This window comes from Myotis nattereri (genome assembly GCF_964212035.1).
Source record: "Myotis nattereri genome assembly, chromosome: 3".
Classification (NCBI taxonomy): domain Eukaryota; kingdom Metazoa; phylum Chordata; class Mammalia; order Chiroptera; family Vespertilionidae; genus Myotis; species Myotis nattereri.
The window spans coordinates 80,000,064-80,021,960 of record NC_138077.1 but is presented as its reverse complement, the minus strand read 5'-3'; the positions used below and the strand labels follow the sequence as shown (position 1 = coordinate 80,021,960).

General features: G+C 39.0%; 1 protein-coding gene across 3 annotated transcripts in view; it reads right to left on the bottom strand.

Moving 5' to 3' along the window:
• Positions 1 to 21,897, bottom strand: part of TBC1D23 (TBC1 domain family member 23) — a 67,279-nt gene that overhangs the window by 13,783 nt on the left and 31,599 nt on the right. For 2 of the 3 annotated variants that reach the window (XM_081086729.1, XM_081086730.1), the window contains exons 5-13: positions 19,802 to 19,925; positions 14,069 to 14,193; positions 13,936 to 13,982; positions 12,512 to 12,615; positions 10,694 to 10,816; positions 9,025 to 9,117; positions 6,269 to 6,439; positions 4,129 to 4,171; positions 2,503 to 2,612 (exon numbers count right to left, since the gene is read on the bottom strand). In XM_081086729.1, coding sequence (XP_080942855.1) covers positions 2,503 to 2,612; positions 4,129 to 4,171; positions 6,269 to 6,439; positions 9,025 to 9,117; positions 10,694 to 10,816; positions 12,512 to 12,615; positions 13,936 to 13,982; positions 14,069 to 14,193; positions 19,802 to 19,925 — 940 coding nt within the window. Of the gene's footprint in view, positions 1 to 2,502; positions 2,613 to 4,128; positions 4,172 to 6,268; positions 6,440 to 9,024; positions 9,118 to 10,693; positions 10,817 to 12,511; positions 12,616 to 13,935; positions 13,983 to 14,068; positions 14,194 to 18,234; positions 19,582 to 19,801; positions 19,926 to 21,897 lie in introns of those variants that run through there. The other variant, XM_081086731.1, reaches the window with a different exon arrangement.

Sequence of the window (21,897 nt, the reverse complement as noted above, 5' to 3'; positions counted from 1 at the left end):
CCTAACTCTCAGTACACTTTAGAAAGTGACTGTATGTGGAGACAGTGTCTTTAAAGAGGTAATGAAGTGTAAATGAGGTCATATGAGTGGGCCCTAATCCAACGTGACTGGTGCCCTTACCGAAGAGGGGGAAACACCAGGGGTGCTCCACACAGAAAAAGGCCATGTGCAGACAGAGCAAGAAGGTGGCATCTGCAAGCCAGAGGGTGGCCTCAGGAGAAATCAAACCAGCCAACCCTTTGATCCTGAATCTCTAGCTTCCCTAACTTTGAGGAAAAAAATTTCTGTTGTTTAAGTCACACAATCAATTTGATATGGCAGCCCTAGGTGAAACCATTTTAGAAATGGAAGATAGAAACAAAAAATGAGGACATATATTGCACATATAAATGTGTGGAGTGTGAAGTTACCTTCCTTATTCAACAAGTAATCAAGTTTTTGAGCTTTTCTTAATTCAGATTATTCTATAAAAATGAGCGAAAGTATACAGGCGTACCTCAGAGATATTGTGGGTTCGGTTCTAGATCACTACAACAAAGTGAATATGGCAATAAAACGAGTCACACTCACACACATTTTTTTACTTCCCAGTGCATATAAAAGTTATATTTATACAATGCTGTTGTCTATTAAGTATGCAACAGCATTATGTCTAAAAAACAATGTACATTCTTTAACTAAAAAACATTTAACTGCTAAAGCATGCTAACCATCATCTGAGCCTTCAGTGAGTTGTAATCTTGTTGTTGGTAGTCTTGCTTTGATGCTGATGGCTGCTCAGGGTGGTAGTTGCTGAAGGTAGGGATGACTGGAAATTTCTTAAAATGAGATAGTAATAAAGTCTGCCACATCGATTAACTCTTCCTTTCATGAACAATTTCTCTGTAGCATGCAATGCTATTTGAAAGCATTTTACCTACAGTAGAAATTTTTTAAAAATTGGAGTAAGTCCTCTCAAACCCTGGTGCTGGTTTATCAACTATTAGTATATATAAACCATAAATTAATAAATCCTATATAATAAAAAGCTAATATGTGGCGGGCAGCGGCCACGGGGGGATGGTGGAGCAGGTGAGCAGGGGTGCCAGACCAAGGTGGGGTGCTGGTCACTGTCATTGGGGAGAGCTTCTGGTGGTTACTGAAAATTCTTTGCTCCCGCGCTGCGGTCTGCCTGGCACTTGCACCCACTGACGGTGCCAGCCACGCTTGCACCTGCAGCCAGTGCTGGAGCTGCTGCTCACACCTGCTACTGGTGCCTGGCGCTGGTCCCAATAACTCCATGACATCAGCGGGTGCAAGAGGCGGCTGCCAGCCCTGATTGCCCCTGCGGGCTTCTCTACCTTCCCCTGCTCCTGAGGGGCGATCGGGCAGCAGTTGCCACTCGCACCTGCTGACAGCGCCAGCCCTGCTTGCACCCATTGCTGGCACCAGCCCCAATCTTTCTGTGCCGTCAACACATGGGAGCGGGGCTGCTGGCAGACAAGGGGGCTGGGGGTCGCAGCAGAAGGGGCCGGGCAGGGGCACGGAAGATGGGCCAAGATCTGCCCCTGTGCCCACCGCAGCCTTGAGACCCACAGTTTATTTCAAGGTGCACGAATTCATGCACTGGGTCCCTAGTATTATATATAAGTTTATATAGTATCCTAAATCCTTTGTCATCTCAACAATCTTCAAAGCATTTTCACCCAGAGTAGATTCCATCGCAAGAAACCACTTTCTTTGCTCATCCATAAAAGCAATTCCCCCACTCATGAAATGAGACTGCAGTAATACAGTGGCATGTTCAGGCTTCACTTTTACTTCATATTCTCTTGCTATTTGCACCACAACTTGGCTGTTTGACATAAGAATCTAGCTTTTAGCCTGTCTTGGCTTTCAATATGCCTTCCTCACTAAGCTTAATCATTTTTTTAAAATATATTTTATTGATTTTTTACAGAGAGGAAGGGGAAGGAATAGAGAGTTAGAAACATCGATGAGAGAGAAACATCTATCAGCTGCCTCCTAAAATTTAAATATTATGGAACTGGCAGTGGGTTCCAGTCTTCCTCTGTATGACCCATTCTCAAATATGGGTGGACTAAAGTTCTAGTCTATGTCTGTGGTGGGGAGAAGACATGGTATGCAGGAAATGGGACCACTGGCCTCAGGATTATCTTGGCCCAAACTGATTGGGAGATTCCTAGAATAAGCTCACTTGAGACTGCTAGCTCATCACAGAACTCAGAATATTTCAGCTGAAGCAGAAAACTGTCACTAGGTGATACCAAACTGCAGTGGGACAGGGAGAAATGTGGATTCAGCAGGTAGACCTCCTGCACTCCAGGCTAGTTTAACTGTGCAGACCTGCTCAGTCATCTCATTAACTTCACAAAAACATTACTCCTCATTGTATGTGTTTGATAATTTTGACCCTATTTCTGTTATGGTGGGGTTTATGAATTAATCACCTTTCCTGGGCATTTATCTTAATGTGGTGACATATTTGACAAATACACTTACATCAACAGAAGAACTGATACTGCTCCTTGAGCCTGAGGTACTAGCAATCCAATGGCCATATCCATTTTCTGGTCCATCCACATTAATATCTGCTAAGTGCTGCTGCAATGCTTAAAATAAATGAGAAGAAAAACAAAACCCATCAAATCAACCCCTTTTGGAAAGATCCATTACTAGAGAAGTATAATAAACATGTCATAGCTGGATGAAAAAGGATCCACAGACATGATTACAGGTATTTCTTTCTGCACCTCTGAAAAGGAGCAAAGGACTTCAAGCCACAGAAAGCCTTCCCTTCCTCTTCTCCTTCCTTCTAATGCCTTCTGTACGCATATATCGCTTTTCTTAACTGATCCTGCGGGTGACAATAACTGTATATATAGGCTTGATATTTTCCTTTTTGGAAGGTAATCTTTCAAGTATTAACAGATAATTTCAGCAACATTTTCTTATGACATAGAACATTAATAGAAAACTTACTGTTATACCTGAAACAAATACAAAATAATATTGAATGTAAACTCTAATTAAAAAAAAAAAAAAAAAAGAAAGAAAACCTACGGTGACTTTTATTTTACCATAAGGAGATATCAATTAATCTTTGCCATAATAAAAAAAAGCAGTCTAGGCATTAACTGCTATGGAAAAAGAGGTTTTCTTGGAAAATAAATAATTCATACCTTTAGGCCAATACTTGCTTAACACTTTATTAAAATAATCCCTTCTGTAGATCACTCTATGTCTGAGCCTCAAAGATAATTATCAGGCCACGACATATGGGAGGGAATCATGATCCTTGCTAATGTCATAAAGACAAAAAGGAAACAAGTACTAATCTGAAAATACTAAGTTATAACATAAGATAATGTAATTACCATTTCTTTTTCATGGTGGTAATAACAAAGATCTAGGCTCTTTGCAAGTTTGATGATCACAATACAGTTTCATTGCCTATACTCACTATACTGTACATTAGTACTGCAGGACTTATTTACTAGTTGCAAGTCTGTCCCCTTAATAACATCTCTTGTAAAAAATGAAAACTCTAAATGTTATTACTCTGGCCTAATTCTTCATAAATTCTCAAATATTTGCCTGCAGAGATTTTGTCAATTATTTTACTAACCTGGATTACCAGATATTAGTCTGCAGATTTGAAAACATCAGCTTATCTGTTTTATTCCATTGAGCCAACATTTTTCTGGCAGCTAATATCTTCAAGTAGTTCAAAAATAAAATGAAAACAAAACAAATTTAAAAAGCAAGAGTAGAAAGGGTATACAGATACAGTGAAAAGTATTCCTCCTATTCCTTTCCTAGATCCTATCTACTTCTCCTCTGTAGAGGCAAGTCATGTGGGCAGTTATTCAGGCATCTTTACAAAAATATCTTTTGCAAATACAAGCTAACTAAACACATCTATAGAGTCTTCCATTAAATATTTATCAATTTCCTATTATATTTGTCTATTACGTATGTTCTGCTGGCTTTGTATTTTCTGAAAATACTGAATGACTAAAGAGAGAAAATACCCATTAACTGACTTAGTTACCTACAAATCAGCTCTGATTAATATAATTTCCACTGAAAAGTGGAGGAAAAGGGATTAATAAATTAAAATCTTACCCATAAATCCTCCACTGGCAATGCTCACATATTCTTTGTTTTTCTGTAATGGAATATAAACTTTAAATTATTCCAAAATGCAATATAATTAAAACTCCTGATAATTCTGTAAACATTGACAGATGTAATATAAGGTTATATGCTAACATTATGGACTTTGGCACAAAGAGGTAAATACATTTACCTTGTGTATTATAAGGTCTGGTACTTGGGTGGGAAGAAAGGAAGAACTTCATGGCTCTAACAAGACTGTAATTTTATTTGTATTATAGTTCCAATAGTGTAATAAAGAGTCAAATGAAAAACAGGTAAGTTGTATTTTTGGATATAATTAGAGTGTTGTTTTTTTTAAATTTTTAAAATAGTGTGTCCTTTATAAAAAGGAAATATAAAAGCAAATATTCCGAATGAAAAAAAATGATAGACTGTTATCATTTTACAAACAATTTCCCCTCTAACAAATACATGCAAGGAAATATATTTTGAAAGATAACTTATAAATCTATAAATTTAAAAAGACTTAAAAAGATATCATTCAAGTGCAATGTCTTGTTTTGGATATTGGGAAATTCAGGGAAACCTGAACACTATGTTATTTTTTATAATAAAGTCTAATAATGATAATGTGATTATGTCTGTACAAAGAGTTTATAGGTTTCAATTCTCTGCACTTCTGGATTTGTTTAAAATTATCCATAATAAAAATTGGGAGGGAAATTTCTAAGCCACATCAAGAACTTGAATTATAAAAATAGAGTTCACAATATTCCAAATTTTTGCTATCCGACCGCCCTCACAATATGCAGTTTATAGCAGAGCATTTTTTGAATAGGCCAATTAAATTTATAAATAAAATGAGTTTGAGTCGCTATTTGTTATTCTGTATGAATTTCTAAAATTTTTTCTTTAATAAAGTACAAAGTTATCTTATAGTCTCTCCCCCAAATATCTCAGTACTTCTCTTTTGTCTTTCAAGGATTCTGTCTTCTACAATAACTTTCTCAAACCTGACTCCCAGTACAATATAACATGAATAGAAAGGACCCAAGTTGAGTGGCTTGTGCAACACCACACCACTGTCTTCCTGATCCCATAGCTCAGGGTTACACAAAAAGAGGACTTTAACTGAGTACGGCTTTGTAGAGGGGAGAACAGATTGCACAAAGTCACAAATACAGATTAGTTACGCTGAAGATAATTTATATTCAAACACACAAAAAGAGGTAGCTAAAAATAGTGAATATATTAAAATGAATTACACAGCTACTATAAATAGTCTTAGGACATGAATAAACGTAAAAATCAATGCAATGGAATAATCCAGAAACAGATGCTAACGTATAGAAGAATTCAGTATATAAAAATTGTGGTATTTAAAATTGATAGCATAACTAACTGGTTAGATACCAGGGGAAAAAAATTTATTTTTTTGCTTCCTACATACTTTTTGCATAGAAAACCTTCACAACTTAAACAAAAACGGAAATCTGATAAGCATGCAAGAAAACTCTGGGGGAAAGACCTTTCTTGGCAAGACACAAAACATACAAACTGTAAAAAAAAAAAAAAAAAATACAGCCCAGCTGGAGTGGCTCAATGGTTGAGTGTCGACCTATGAACCAGAAGGTCATGGTTTGATGCCCAGTTAGGGCATATGCCCGAGTTGTGGGCTCAATCCCTAGTAGGGGGCATGCAGGAGGCAGCCAATCAATGATTCTCTCTCACCGTTGATGTTTCTATCTCTCTTTCCCTCTCCCTTTCTCTCTGAAATCAATATAAATATATTTTTTTAAAAAGAAAAACATACAGATAAATTTAACAATGTAGATAACAGCACAAAAATGCCTATGAGAATTTCTTTTTTTAAAAATATATTTTATTGATTTTTTACAGAGAGGAAGGGAGAGGGATAGAGAGTTAGAAACACTGATGAGAGAGAAACATCGATCAGCTGCCTCCTGCACACCCCCTACTGGGGATGTGCCCGCAACCAAGGTACATGCCCTTGGCCAGAATCGAATCTGGGACCCTTCAGTCCGCAGGCCGACGCTCTATCCACTGAACCAAACCTGTTAGGGCAAGAATTTTTTAAAGGTGATAGCAATAACAAAGCAAAGTTGAAATAATCTGCCAGCATTACCTGTAAGAAGTGTGCCAGGACCATGTTCATATACATGTCTTCTTCCTCTCTGCCACTGCCCATGAAACAGAGGTGTTCCCCACCAGCGATGGAGCCAGACTCAATGGACTGCTTCTGTGCTTCCAGCAAGGACTTTACTGACTGTGCAAACTCGGATGGATTCTGGAGCATCTAGACAATTTAAAAAAATTAAAAACATGCCCACCCTGTGTTTCACAAACATGTGCAAAACCTGAAATAGTTTTCTAGGAAAAAAAATATTTAGTCACCATGAAAACAAAATAAAAAAAAGACTCTTATAAATAAAATTCCTGGGATAAGAAAAAAGAAATACGTGTAAATGTACCTATAATATATAAAAACGAAAGTTAAAAATTTACTGAAACATTAAGTTACCTGTACAGTGGTCCATGGTACAGATATACCATTATACAAAATAAACAGCCTAGTAGAAAAAAATGTGTGGTTACTGTTTGTTTCTTTTTAATATATTTTATTGATTTCTTACAGAGAGAAAGGGAGAGAGCTAGAGTTAGAAACATCGATAGTTGCCTCCTGCACACTCCCTACTGGGTATGTTCCCACAACCAAGGTACATGCCCTTGACCAGAACCGAACCTGGGACCCTTGAGTCCACAGGCTGACGCTCTATCCACTGAGCCAAACCAGTTAGGGCTACTGTTTGTTTCTTAATAAATTACAGTGTTCTTGAGGTGTCATGACAAGAAAAGTTTAACACTGAGTGGAATGGTCCATGACTAAAAATAATACATTAAAAACAAGCTATATTTTTTATTTTCACTAACACAGCAAGCCATGTATTTCTTAGAGGACAGTCAGAAATAGCAGAAACCCTTTATTTATCAGCACTACTCTAGGTACTAGAGAGAAAGAAATGAAAAATTAATTTCTCACTCTCAAGGAACAAGTATACTAATAACTACATTTTTTTTTGAAACTACTATATTAGGGCACATTAAAAAAAGCACAGTGAAAATCCAATAAAAAATGGATAAACCATAAAAACAATGTGCTAAATAATTAAACAGCAAACTTGCAAAAGAATGCTTAATATTACTAGTTATTACCACTGTTTTTCAAGCATCATTCTTAGCAAGTAAAAAATAATTGGTAATGTCCACTAATGCTGAATGTAGAAAACAATTATTCTCATATACGGTTGTAAAGTATAAAGGTTCAGCCTTTTTAAAGGGCAATATGGCAGTCGTCTCTTTCAAAATTTTACACATCCACACCTCTCAACCCAACAACTCTTCTTTGAGGAATCTATTTTACAGAAATATTTGCATGAGTTCACAATGTATGTACAGGATGTTAACTGCACTGATTATTATAAGAAATGTAATGTTAATTACATTTGATTAATGTGTTATTAATCAAATAATCAAAATGTAAATTAATCAAAATGCACATTAATCAAACAATAATTATGGTATATCTGTACCATGGACCAAATACTGCCATTAAAAAGAATGTACTTAAGTGGAAAGATCTCTAAGAAACTTTTAAATCAAAAAACAAATGAACTGCCAAGTGGAAAAAGCGAACAAAAAATATATAAATATGCATGACAGGTCAAGAAGATTAAGTATGCTGTTAACAGTTAACTCTGGAGATTCTCTGAATTTTTTTTTTAATTCAAGTATTTGTGAATCACTTGAGTAAATTTTAAAACCATCTAAGTCTTCCTGCACTAATCAAGGAAGAGAAAGGCACAAAGTTCAATTTCAAGATGCAAACAAGCTAGGACTGCCTTCTTTCTGTACCTACAGCGCCCAAAACTCTCTGGGTTGTTTTACCTTCATTTTCCAGGAGTTTCCTCTCAACACCACCTAGGCCCTGCTACATGCCCTTTCAGCCATAGCATCAATTTTTTCAGACACGCTGGGAAGAGGGTAGATTGCACCATCAGCAAAAGTGTTTATTGCTCTTTCCATCTTCCCTATCCCCAAGGCTCTAATAACCTCATAACGGCTTAAATGACATCAGTCCCAAGTCTACACTACTCTAAGCATCTCTGACAATATTTAACTATTTACCTCATCTACTTCTTCAATTAAAGTGATCAGACGACAGAAATTTTAACAACTTAACACCTATTAAGTATTAGTTTATTACATACGTAAGTATTCATGATGGGAAAAAAGGCTTATCATAAAAACATTTAGAATAATTACCCAATTATAAAAGAGCTAATATTTACAGAGTACTTACTAGATGCAAGGCACATCAGGTAGCTTGTAGTCAGAAGTTTAGAATTTATTGACATAATAATGGTAAGCAATAGTAAGCCATAGTAAACAATGTTTTCATCTATCCTTTAGGACAGTGGTTCTCAACCTTCTGGCCCTTTAAATACAGTTTCTCATGTTGTGACCCAACCATAAAATTATTTTCGTTGATACTTCATAACTGTAATGTTGCTACTGTTATGAATCGTAATGTAAACATCTGATATACAGGATGGTCCTTGGCAACCCCTGTGAAAGGGTCGTTCGACCGCCAAAGGGGTCACGACCCACAGGCTGAGAACCACTTCTTGAGGATGCCAAAAGGGTGTCCCGAGTGAAAAGGCAACCCAAGAGCAACTTTTATCATAAGGACAGAGACTCCCTCCTTAAGCAGAAAGAAAAACATCCCTAAATTGGGTACATTTACTAGTATATTTATAAGCTAAAGAAAATAAAAAGATTTCTTCTGTTAATTAAAAAAAATTAATAAGCATTTATACTAACCAGATCTGAATCTAAGTGGAAAGCAGTTGATAAATGCCCAGCATTATACTGTTCTGCAGGACGGCAATCCACCACAAAGAACCGGACTCCTTCCTAAGAAAGAAACAATTTTTTGATGTACTGAAATTTGCCATTAGAGTTGTATTTTAGATAATACTAATAATTAACCAAAGAAGGGGGAATACATTTATTAAAAAATTGATCTCACATAGATCAGAAGGATCCAATCAATACAGATACAAGAAAATTACCTCAAGATTCTAAAACATTATATTAATTTAAAACAGTAAAACATTTTGTATATACTGTTCTTGACCAGAAAGTCTTAAAATATGTACCAGGAAAATGTCAGTTTGAATTATAAAACTAATTATAATATATTGGAACTTAATTTTTTAAATGTGAATCATGTTAAACAATTTTTTAAAAACCATATAGGTACAATTCCTGTTTCTGCAAATAAATCCACAAACTTATCAACACTTCAATTCACATAAGAACTAAACTTATTTGGTGGGTGAGGGGAGGTTTTACAATTGCAGTTTGAACTGAGGAGGTTCATATGGGTCTTATTAAACTATATTACATATTTTCATTTGTTTTTTAATAATATCCCTGATTTCTATCCCTGATTGGTTAGGCTCAGTGGATAGAGCATAGGCCTACGGACTGAAGGGTCCCAGGGCAGTCAAGAGCATGTGCCTTGGTTGCAGGCACATCCCTAGTGGAGGGTGTGCAGGAGGCAGCTGATCAATGTTTCTCTCTCATCGATATTTCTAACTCTCTATCCCTCTCCCTTCCTCTCTGTAAAAAATCAATAAAGTATATTTTAAAAAATAATAGTTCTAGTAAGAAAAATACGTGAATTACTTGTTTTAAAAAGATCTACTGTCAAAGGCATTTTCCTGTCGATTCCTCTCTCCTCTTTGGAAATACATCCCACATTCCAAATACACACTTGCATGGGTAAATGTTGCAATACTAGTAATAGTTCCTCAAGTCTCCTTTGTTACATGCTTTATGGCATCTAAGCTTGTAATTTAATCAGTTGTGTAACAACCCAGAATTTAACTGTTAAATGCTAAATTCACTCTGTTAAGTACTTTATACACCATTTAGTTGCTTTGCTAAAATGAAAAAGGTTTAACAGTTTACAAAAATTGGTGTAAAAAATAATTAGTTGTTGACAACTAAAATAACACCAATACTGGCAGTTTAAAAATGACCATCTGGACAGAAGATTTAGCACATTAATCATCAAAGAAAGCAAAATAGCCACATTTTTGTAGTAGATTAATTTTGTGGAAATCATCAAACAGGGAGGAAATACTGGTTCCTTGTATTTAAAGGGAACAATCTTGCCCTAGCCGGTTTGGCTCAGTGGATAGAGCATCGACATGCAGACCAAAGGGTCCCTGGTTCAATTCTGACCTTGACTGCAGGCTCCTCCCTGGCCCAGGCTTGATCAGGGTTCATGCAGGAGGCAACCAATCGATGTGTTTCTCTTATATCGATGTTTCTCTCTGTCTTTCCTTCTCTCTTACACTTTCCCAAAAAATCAATGGAAAAATATCCTCGGGTGAGGATTAACAACAATAACAAAATAATAATAAAAATAAAAAATAAAAGGGACAGTTCTCTGACAAAACTGTGGGCTTTCTTTACTTACCCCCTGCAGCTGATTTGCTTGAAGGATCTCTGAGACTGAGATTGCCAGACAAAGAGCCTGACTCAGATCTGCCTCATCATCCTTAATTCCCAACAAAGTACTACCAAATAGATGGTGATTATCCTGTTTGAAAAGAAAATTTAAAAATACTATAAAGAAAAAACAAAATCAAAATTTCTTTCTGAAATACTCTTAATATAACATGGTAAGAGGTAAAATCTCTCTATATATAAAAGCCTAAGTGACCGGTTGACTGGTTGACTGGTAGCTATGACGTGCACTGACCACCAGGGGGCAGATGCTCAACGCAGGAGCTGCCCCTTGGTGGTCAGCATGCTCCCACAGCAGGAGCACCGCTCAGCTGACCAACAGGCGCCAGACTTTGGGCTCATAGCTGGTGAGCCTACTGAGCGGTCGGGCAGGTGCAGCAGGACTGGGATGAGTGGGAGCAGCGCAGCACCCAGCCCAGGCTCCTCCCTGGCTGCCTGCTGCAGCCTGATCCCTGCAGGCCATGCTGAGGGACCCCATCAGTGCACAAATGCATGCACTGGGCCTCTAGTAATTATATAACATCCTTGAGTTGTGTGATTTTTAAAACTTAACATATCATCTCAAATCTTGTAAGCTAAAAAATACAAAAAGATACAAAGTTCCTATCAGAGTTCACACAAAATGAAATAACACATTCTTCAAAGTTATTTTCCATACTATTACCTATAGCTAAATAGTATTTTCCATACTACTACCTATAGCTAAATTTTAAAATTGGTTACTCACAACTTTTCATATTTGATATAAATTATGTAAGACACTGATTATACAGTACAGTCTGCTCTAATTAGCAAATGCTAGTGCAGATCATTTACTATGTCTGAATAAAAACTATTCCTCTTAAGAGACTGAAAAGTATAAGACTTCTTTTCACCCAGCATCCTAAATCACTATCCCATAATCTGACTTACTCAACATTGTTGGGAACTGAGGAGATTTACATAAGGCAATTATTAAAATAGCTGAAATCAGTCCCTAGAAACAAAACAAATCTCTTCTTTAATTAGTTTCAAGGAAAATGTTCTTAAAAGGTTTCTCTTAACTGCCTTCTAAAACATGCTATACTGAACATAACTTAACCTCATCTTGATGTTTCAGTGACATAACTACCAACTAGCAATCATTATGGTACAATGCGTTAAAAAAAAAAAGACAATTAATGCTCTCATTGATACCTGAGGTCACAGACAAACCTGTGTGCCATACTAGTTGTTAAAGTACTTCTCTGCCTCCTCCACTATTAGCTTTTGCTTCCTGGAGTTTTACTTTCTAGGAGCTCACACCACTTACACTTCTAATCTGGTGTCCTTTCTCTTGTAAGCACTTGTCTGGTCTGAGAAAGATTCTAGGTCTCTGTAGGGCTAAGTGATCCTTTTTTGCTTACAAGACAGCTCTGTATCAGTAAAGTGCAAAGCTGAACTCCAGATAAAGAAGGCATAATTATACATGCCCCATCAGATTTTTGTAATACAATTTTTAAAAGAGAGCACTAATTTAAGAAATATAGTCAATATTCTAATGATCAGAAATAACTAATAACCAGAGTAGGGGTGAGATAATTTGTAACATATCTGTATACTATCTTTTTTAATCTGTCGGTTTCTCCATGAGGGAGAGTATTTATAGTAGAAAATCACACAAAACTGCAACACATAAAAAGACAGAAAAGAAAACAAGCCTTGAGTATTTTAAATGAAATGGATAATGAGAATAAAACAATGTGCAAAATGTGAAACAATGAATAGTTTGTCATTTCCTATTTTATACCTTTCTAAATGAAGCTGGTGTTTTACTGCAATAATACTGAGCCAGAGAGAAAAGGTCTTCTATATCTTCTAGATTCAAACTGGATGGAGTGTTTTCCAAGAACTCTGAAATAGGAGTACAGAGATAACAACATTTAAAAAATTTTTTGTGAAGAATATAACAAACATTATTTATGTATCAAAGCTAGAATGTGCTCAACATAATAAAAATTATATAAATGGAATCTTAACAGTGATGCCTTTAAAACTGTTTGGGGAGAAGTGAATTTCCCCAAAAGAGCTGAAACTATTAATGCAATTTTATTAGTGAATGATGGTGACAGGCAACCAAATCAAATTCATTAGCCTTAATTAGAATATTGTAATTTATTTACTTATTTAACAAACACCTAGTAAGTGCCAGGGTCTCTGGAAATAAAAGTGACTAAGAAATAGTTCCTGACTTAAGGAACTATGTCTTGTGTCAGAATGTTAAAATAAATCATTAAAATGTTAACAAGATAAACACTGTAATATAGATAGCACAAAGTGCTAGGCAATGTAGAGAGAAAATAACAAATCTGTGTTGGGTTAGAGTGGGAAGAACGGAAAAAGAGAACCAAGGTTTCACAATGAAGATACCATGAAAGCAAAGTATTGAAAGGTAAACTGAGGAAGAAGGAAGGGGGCTGGAAGGGAAGGGGGCAGGAGAGAAGGGAAGAGAGAGGGAGAGAAAAAGAGGAAGGCAGGGAGGGAGACAGGAAGGGAGGAAAGGAGGTAGAAAAAGAGAAGGAGAAGGGGAGAGGAGGGGAGGGCAAGGCATTTTATTTGAACAAGGAAACCAAAGAAATAGTATATGGAAAGGAATGAAAAAACATGAATGAATGAATGAATGAATGAATGAATGAATGAATGAATAAATGAGGATAGCAAAACTGGGGAAAGTAGTCTAATATTTGTACCTGAAGACTAAGTAAGAGTTGAACTGAACCTTAGAGCTCTTCTAGACCAATCCCCTAAATTTATAGATGAGGAAACTGAGTTTAATAAAACTAAGTGATGCTAAGCGAAATAAACCAGAGAAATATAAATATCACATGATCTCACTCATTTGTGGAATATAATGAACAACATAAACTGATGAACAAAAATAGAACCATTGACACAGAAGCATCAAACAGACTGTCCAACCTATGAGGGAAGGTATGGGACGTGGGGGTGAGAGATCAACCAAAGGACTTGTATGCATGCATATGAGCATAACCAATGGACACAAACAGTAGGGGGGCGAGGGCATGTGCTGGGGCTGGAAGCAGCCGGGGAACGGTCAATAGGGGAAAAAGGAGACTCATGTAATACTTTAAACAATAAAGAATTTAAATTAAAAATAAAACTAAACAAATAAAACTAAGTGACATGAAATTATCTACATTAAATTCTACTTACGGATAACTTCTTCTTTGCTGTCAGACTCTTGTGCTAAAATAACTTCTCTGTAAAAAAAGACTCAAATGAGTTAAATATTAACAGACCATCCTGAGAACAGAGAAGAGAAAAATCTAACCAACTTGATACTTACTTTGCATTAACAAGGATTATTAACATTAAAAAATAAATAAAAAATGGATCTGCTTGTTGTAGATATCCATCCCATAACGCCTCAGTGACTTCAATGGAACAGTAACATGCAAAAAGGCTTCCAAGCTGTAATCAGAAAATGAAATGATGAACATAAGCCATTAGAAATGACTTGTTCTTTTAAAAGTATTAAAGCAAATGCATAAATAACTCTAAATCAAGTTATCAGCAGCTGAAATGTAATGTGTACTTTAATTTTAGTATTCAGAATCCAAAGGCAGAACATGTGGATTCAAAGCACAGAGGAGCCACGTACTAGCTGTCTGACGTAGGGCATAAAACAAACTTCAAAGCTTCCATTTCTCCTTCTGTTAAAAAATAAAAAGTAATACTACTACTAACCTTCTTACGTTGTTGTGAAGAGATAATTAACCTAGACTTTCTAAACTACCACATATTTACCATAGCCTAATAACTAACAATTACCACTGAGCTCTCTAAGGATAACTTGCATAATTATTACAGTATCTAATTTACAAGGTAATTGTGAGAATCAAACACAGTAATTGAAAAGAACCTAAAAATATTTAATGACAATATAAATATGAATTGCTCCCAATGCTTACTTGTATATCATTTGAAATATATGAGACAACATTTATACCCCTCAATAGGTTTCAAAACCCTATGGTTTTCTCTTCCAAATAAAAAAACTGTTAATGTATACATTTCTCTAGAGTCCAACTGTGCTTTAAATTGCACAAATTCAATGATACTTTCCATTTTCATTAGATACAGAAACAATTCCATGTAGAAATTTAAGTTTAAAACATTTCTTATGGCTAAAGGCAGCTAATGAGAATACATACATTTACTGCCAGAACACCTATATGTTGTTCCAGACACTAAGCTACTGTCACAGTATTAAATATTTTTATTTAAAATATCTCTTTATTTCAAATATTCTCACAACAGGCCTTCAAAGAAAACATTTTCCTCCCCATTTTATAGGTGAGGAAACAGACTTGTATTAAATAGCATTACCAAGTTCACAGAGCTAGTTAGTGGTGGTATTCAAACTAAAGACCTGAGAAGCCACAGCCCATGTAACTGCATTACACTTGACCACAAAACTTTTAAAATACATACTACTACTGATGTTTTTTGTTGTTTAAAAAAAAATTACTCTTAAAAATAGACCAGAAGATGCAAATACAAACAGAATAGCAATATGGTCATCATTAAACTCACTTAACTAAACTAAAGCTAACATTGCACTGCTTATAACTGCAGATTCTCAGGGTTTAAGAATTAGTTTTGTTTCATCTCAGGTTAAAAAAGAAAAGCTCCGCCCTAGCTGGTTTGGCTCAGTGGATAGAGCGTTGGCCTGCAGACCGTAGGGTCCAGGGTTCAATTCCAGTCAAGGGCATGTACCTCGGTTGCAGGCTCCTCCCAGCCCAGGCCCTGGTCAGGGCTCGTGCTGGAGGCAACCAATCGATGTGTTTCTCTCACATCAAGGTTTCTCTTTGTCTTTTCCTCTCTCTTCCACTCTCCCTAAAAATCAATGGAAAAATATCCTTGGGTGAGGATTAACAAAAAAGAAAAAAAGAAAAAAGACTCCATTCTACAGACATACTCGTAGCAAGAATGAACTATTTGGGGTACTGAAAGAAGAGAAACCAGTTTTTAATATTTAGCTAAAATCTACTACCAGCACTGAGTATTAATTTCGAGTTCTGGTAACAGAAATGGCATGTTCTAAGCATGGTGTGACCAGAGAAACCACCATTAGGAATTAGAATGCTAAAAAAATAAAAATAAAAATTCCTCATTTCAACACAAATAAGGAGTTAATAGCAAATATGAATCACAGAGAAGCAATAGTTTTTTAGGCATTTTATTATTTTAACTCAGAGTGACAAGACTATAGCCAAGAGGGAACTAAAGAATAGGCTGCTGCAGTTTCAGATTTACTAGGCCAGAGTTTAAGCCAGTTAGAATCTCTATTTAGCATTTTCTGATTGTTAACTCATCCCTTTACCCTCTGAGATAGATACTATTATTATTCTCATTTTACAGATGAAAAAATTGAAGCTCAGAAGCTGTCTTAAATCACACAGTTAATAAGTGACTGCAATGGAATTTCCTGAAATTAGATAAGACATGCTCAAGGAATGTTTAATTTTTGAATATATATTCTTCCAGCACCCAATCATTGTTTTAAAAATATCTTAAATATAACCTAGAAGAGCAGTTCTCAAAGTATGACCTGAGGTGCCCTGAAGTCCCGAAGAGTATTTACAGGGGAGTCAATGATGTGAAATAATACTTAGACTTTGCCTTTTTCATACTCATGCTCTCACAAATAAACAACAGAATGTTCCAAAGGCTACATGAAGTGTGGTATCATCTGAGACTGAATCCAGAAGCAGATATGAGAATCTACTAAAAATTAATGAGATTTGCAAAAATACAGAACTAGAGGCCAGGTGCATGAAATTTGTGCATTGGGTTGGGGGGTTCCTCAGCCCGGCCTGCACCCTCTCTAATCCAGGACCCCTCGGGGGATGTCTGACTGCAGGTTTAGGCCCAATCCCTCCCGCAGTTGGACATCCCTCTTGCAATCCGGGACCACTGGCTCCTAACTGCTCACCTGCCTGCCTGCGTGCCTGATCACCCCTAACCACTCTGCCTGCTGGCCTGATGCCCCTGTTCCCCTGCCGGCCTGATCGCCCCTAACCGCCTCTGCCTCAGCTCCACCACCATGGCTTTGTCCAGAAGATATCCGGTCTAATTAGCTTATTACCCTTTTATTAGTATAGATGCCAATGCCACTATTCTCACTAATTTTCTTCTGAAAAATATAGTTATTTTTTATTTTAAAAGTAGGTTATTTATGTTAACATGTAATGGATTTATCATTACTCTAAATAAATATTTAAAACTTCTTAGTTTTAATTTCTAATGAACACAACCCATATAAACAATGGAACCTCAATAAATGTTGTGTATAAGTGGTCTCAAGATCAAAAGATTTGAGGACACTGACCTAGAATAACAAACTTCCCACTCAACATACAAATACAGAATGTCAGAGCACTGAGATGTACATTATATTCTTTTATATTAGTCATTTGATAATCTTAACTATTTTCATGACTGAATATCACTTCTAATATATATCATCAATTAAAGTTTCAAAGTGAACTAATATTTACCATGTATTACATACATATATTTATATACTAGAGGCCCAGTGCATGAAATTCATGCAAGGATGGGGTCCCTAGGCCTGGCCAGTGATCAGGGCCGGGCCGACTGGGGCCCGAAGGCCCCAGTGGGGTCGGGAGAGAAGGCGACAGTTGTCGGGATGGGTGTGGAAGGAACAGATGCCGGATGCTGACACCGCCACCATGCGGTTCCCTGTCTCCCCCATACCTCCTTCCCTCACCACAGAGCTGCCACTGTGCTGGGCGGGTGGCGGGCTGATCGGGGCCTGCCAGCTGGGGGTAGGGACAGGGTGCAGGAGGTTGGCTGCCGGCCCCGAGGAGAGAGCTGGCCCTTGGCCCCCCTGATAAAGGGGCCGAGTCTGCCGCTACCCACTTCTGGTTCCCCATCCCAGCCCGGGGCCTGGACCCGATTGGGCGATTGGGGCCTGCCGGCCTGGGGGGAGAGATTGTGGGAGGTTGGCCAGCCAGGGGAGGTTGGCTGTGGGAGCACCCTGACCACCAGGGGGCAGCTCTTGCATTGCGTGTCTGCCCCCCTGGTGGTCAGCGTGCGTCACAGCAACCGGTCATTCAGTTGTAACAGTCACTAAGGCTCTTATCCTATATAATAAAAGAGAAAAATGGTAATTAGCCATAACTTCGCTACACTTCCCATTGGCTAATCAGGGTGATATGCAAATTAACTGCCAACCAAGATGGCGGCCGGCAGCCAGGCTACCAACACGAACAGGAGGCTTGCTTGCTCCAGTGACAGAGGAAGCCAACGTTCCCCGTTCCCTGCCTGCCGCTGCTGGGCTCTGAGCTGCTCTCTAAGAAACATTGTTACAAATATAGAAGCTAAACAAAACCCCAGAAAACTGCTTTCAGCCGGCCGGCAGGGATCTCAGAGTTGGAGTCGCAACAAAGTTTCAAATACAGAAGGTAAACAAAGCACAGAAACCTGCTTTCAGCAGCCGAGGTCAGCTCTCAGCTCCAGTGACAGCCATAGAAGGTAAATAAATCCAAGAATAAAAAAAAAAGGAAAAAAGAAGAGGTTGGGAGCTTCAGTCACCCGCCAGCCTGAAAACGGCCCTCAGCCCCTCACCCAGACTGGCCAAGCACCCCAGTGGGGACCTCCACCCTGAAGGGGGAGTGACCAGCTGCAAACAGCCATCATCCCCTCACCCAGGCTGGCCAGGCACCCCAGGGGGACCCCCACCCTGATCCAGGACACCCTTCAGGGCAAACCAGCCGGCCCCCATCCGTGCACGAGGCCTCTATCCTATATAGTAAAAGGGTAATATGCCTCCTAGCACTGGGATCAGCGGAGCATGGAGGCCTCCTGGCCCCTGGAGTAGTGTGACAGGGGGCAGCGCCCAAACCCCCTGATCGCCCTGCGGCTCTGTGTGTGACAGGGGGCGGGGCCACAACCTCTCTATCTGCTCTGCTCTGTTCATGACTGGGGAAGGTGCTCCAACCCCCTGATCGGCCCTGCTGTGTGCCTGATAGGGGGGAGCTCCCCAACCCCCTGATTGGCCCTGCTCTGTGTGTGACAGGGTGCGGCGCCCCATCCCCTGATCAGCACTGCTCTGTGGGTGACAGGGGGCGGCACCCCAACCTCCCCATCAACTCTGCCTTGAGTGTGACGGGGCAGCGCCCCAATCCCCCAATCGGCCCTACCCTGAGCGTGACTGAGGGTGGCATCACAACCTCCTGATTGGCCCTGCTCTGTGCATGACAGGGGGGAACTCCCCAACCCCCTGATCGGCCCTGCTGTGTGTGTGACAGGGTACGGAGGCCCAACCCCTGATGGGCCCTGCTCTGTGCATGACAGGGGGCAGCACCCCAACCCCCTGATCGGCCGGCTCTATATGTGACAGGGGTGGCACCACAACCCCGATTGGCCCTGCTCTGTGCGTGACAGGGGGTGGCGCCGCAACTTCCCCATCGACCCTGCCTTGAGTGTGACAGGGGGCAGTGCCCCAACCCCCCAATTGGCCCTACCCTGAGTGTGACTGAGGGTGGCCTTGCAACCTCCTGATCCACCCTGCTCTGTGCATAACAGGGGGCGGCGCCCCAACTCCCCAATCAGCCCTGCTCTGAGCCCGACCAGGGGCTGCACCTAGGGATTGGGCCTGCCCTCTGCCACCCGATTGGGCCTAAGCCAGCAGGCTGTTATCTCCCGAGGGGTCCCAGACTGTGAGAGGGCACAAGTGGGGCTGAGGGACACCCTCTGCCCCGCCAATGCACAAATTTTTGTGCACCGGGCCTCTAATATATATATAGATGTGTATATAAATATGACACATATTTTGTAAAACAAAAGGCTGAAGTTCATATTAACCTAAACTGACTAACATAAGTGAGAACTAAAACAAGCTACTTATGAAGTGCCAGTAATTTTACTCCTTTGGTTTAATGGTCGATAATTTAGTACTTTTCTGTTTCTTCCTTGGAGGAAAAAATATCTAATTATAGTTTCATAAAAATCTATTTTTCATTAAGTGTTCCTACTTTCACTTTATTACCCAGTTGAGTGCATAGGAGTCTGGAGTAATTTTCTTTGTATCAAGGAATGAACAAAGCTCAGGCTCATGGTATTGGATGAGTAATCGGAAAAGATGAAAGGGTCTCCCCTTCAGGGAACAATCCCTAGAAGACAAAAGAAGAAAAGTTTCTTGCATTAACAGGTCAGAAATGATCACATCAGTAACCAATGCTCTTGTAATATCCGCCTCCTTCCTACCTTCAGAACACCTGAATACCAGTCTATCTAATAAACCAGGAAGAGCTCTCTTGCTAACACCTAATGGACCTGACTTGACAGAAAGTTGTAGAAGCAACAGGTCTACAATCAACTCTAGGGAGATTCTTTAGGTGAACCTGGGCAGTGCTCTAACAAAAGGACTACAGGACCACTGAACACAGCAGGATCACTTAGGGTATTTTGGTAAAATTTGAATCCCAAAAGGAGACCTGGAGAGTTCTGAAGAAGTCCAGCCCCCTTTTTTTCCTGCCAAATTAAGAGGAAACGCCTAAGAAGGCTTCAGGTTAATGTACACAATTAGGAATGTCCTTCAGCCAAAGGTACAAGTCTGAAATGGCCAGATGAACATTTCAGAATAGACACATTTAGCAGAAAGAGCCTTACAAGCTGCTGAAGTAGCCCGGTTACTAGGTGCTTGGAGTGAATTCTAGAAGGTAACACGCACTTTACTTATAACCATCCTACTTCTTGCCTGTTCCCTTGTGTCCAAGGAGACACCATGTGCCAGACACGGTAACAGGCACTTGTAAAAAGTTATCTCGGTTTATCTATAAAACCAAACTTATAAAATGGACACTATTATTTCCCCTGCTGCACAACTGAGAAAACTAAGGCTTGTTTGTGGTCAAGTAGCTCACCAAGGTCATATATCGAAGAAGCGATGGAGCCAAGACTTGCACACAGAAACTGGGCGTTAAGCTATCATGCCATACCACCCTTCCATAAATGTAACTTGGTATTTTAGAAAGTGGTATTTTGGTAGCAGTACAGTCTCTAAAAAAGCAAACTGTACACCCTGGCCTGTGTTGCTCAATGATCAGAGCGTCTAAATGTGCACTGAATGGTCTCGGGTTTGATTCCAGGTCCAGGGCATCTACCTGATGTGGGGTTTGACCCCGGCCCCAGTCGGGGTACGTGTGGGAGGCGACCAAACAATGTGTCTCTCTCACACCAAGGTTTCCCCCTCTCTTTTTCTGTTTCTTGCCCCCTTCCTCCCTCTCTTTCACTCTCTCTAAAAATCAATGGAAAAAATATCCACAGGTGAGGATTAACAACAAAATAATAAAGCAAACTGTAAAGATACCAAGGTAAAAGGATGCATGCAAAAAAGTTAATGAAATGAATGTCACAGTTTTAACATAAAAGCATTTTATATGTTTATCTTTAAAGGCAACCCTGTAAAATAAGCACTATTATTTCCCTCTTGTACAGTTGAGGAAACTAAGGCTTACCTGTAGCCAAGCAGCTCACCCAAGTAGCTTCTTGTGTTGTTTTAACTTATTTTTAATTTTTATTTACAGCTTACATTTAATACTATTCTGTACATTAAGTATGTTTTAAAATGCTATTCAAACAAGAAGGAAAAAGAATTTCTACAAATCTAAGATCTGAGGTTTATACCAAGATTTGGTATGACCCTCTAGCTGCCATTTTTTGATATTGCAGTTTGACAGGGAAGTTTGTAGAAAAGGCCCTGGTTTGGTAATTCAGGTGCCAGAGACAGAACTGGATTTATATTGGTAAGATTACCTCCTCCTTAGTCTAAATACGTTCCTGCATTGTAAGTGCAAGGCTTATAAACTGAGTAGGGGCATAGACCGTAGGAACAAGTGCCTAGTTTGAGGTCTTATCTTCAGTAAAAGTGGGACATCTCAGGGAGTCAGCCTACTCATTTAATATCTGTGTACTGCAAAGGTACTCTGTACTGCAAGGCGCTGTGCTTGATAGAATTCTACCCGTGTTTTATCTGAATCTGTAATAAAAAGATGCATCATAATGGAGTTCTTCTAGCACCGTTTTGTGGAGCTATGCTCTATCCAAGGACATTAACACTGACTTTGGCTGAAGTACTGTGAT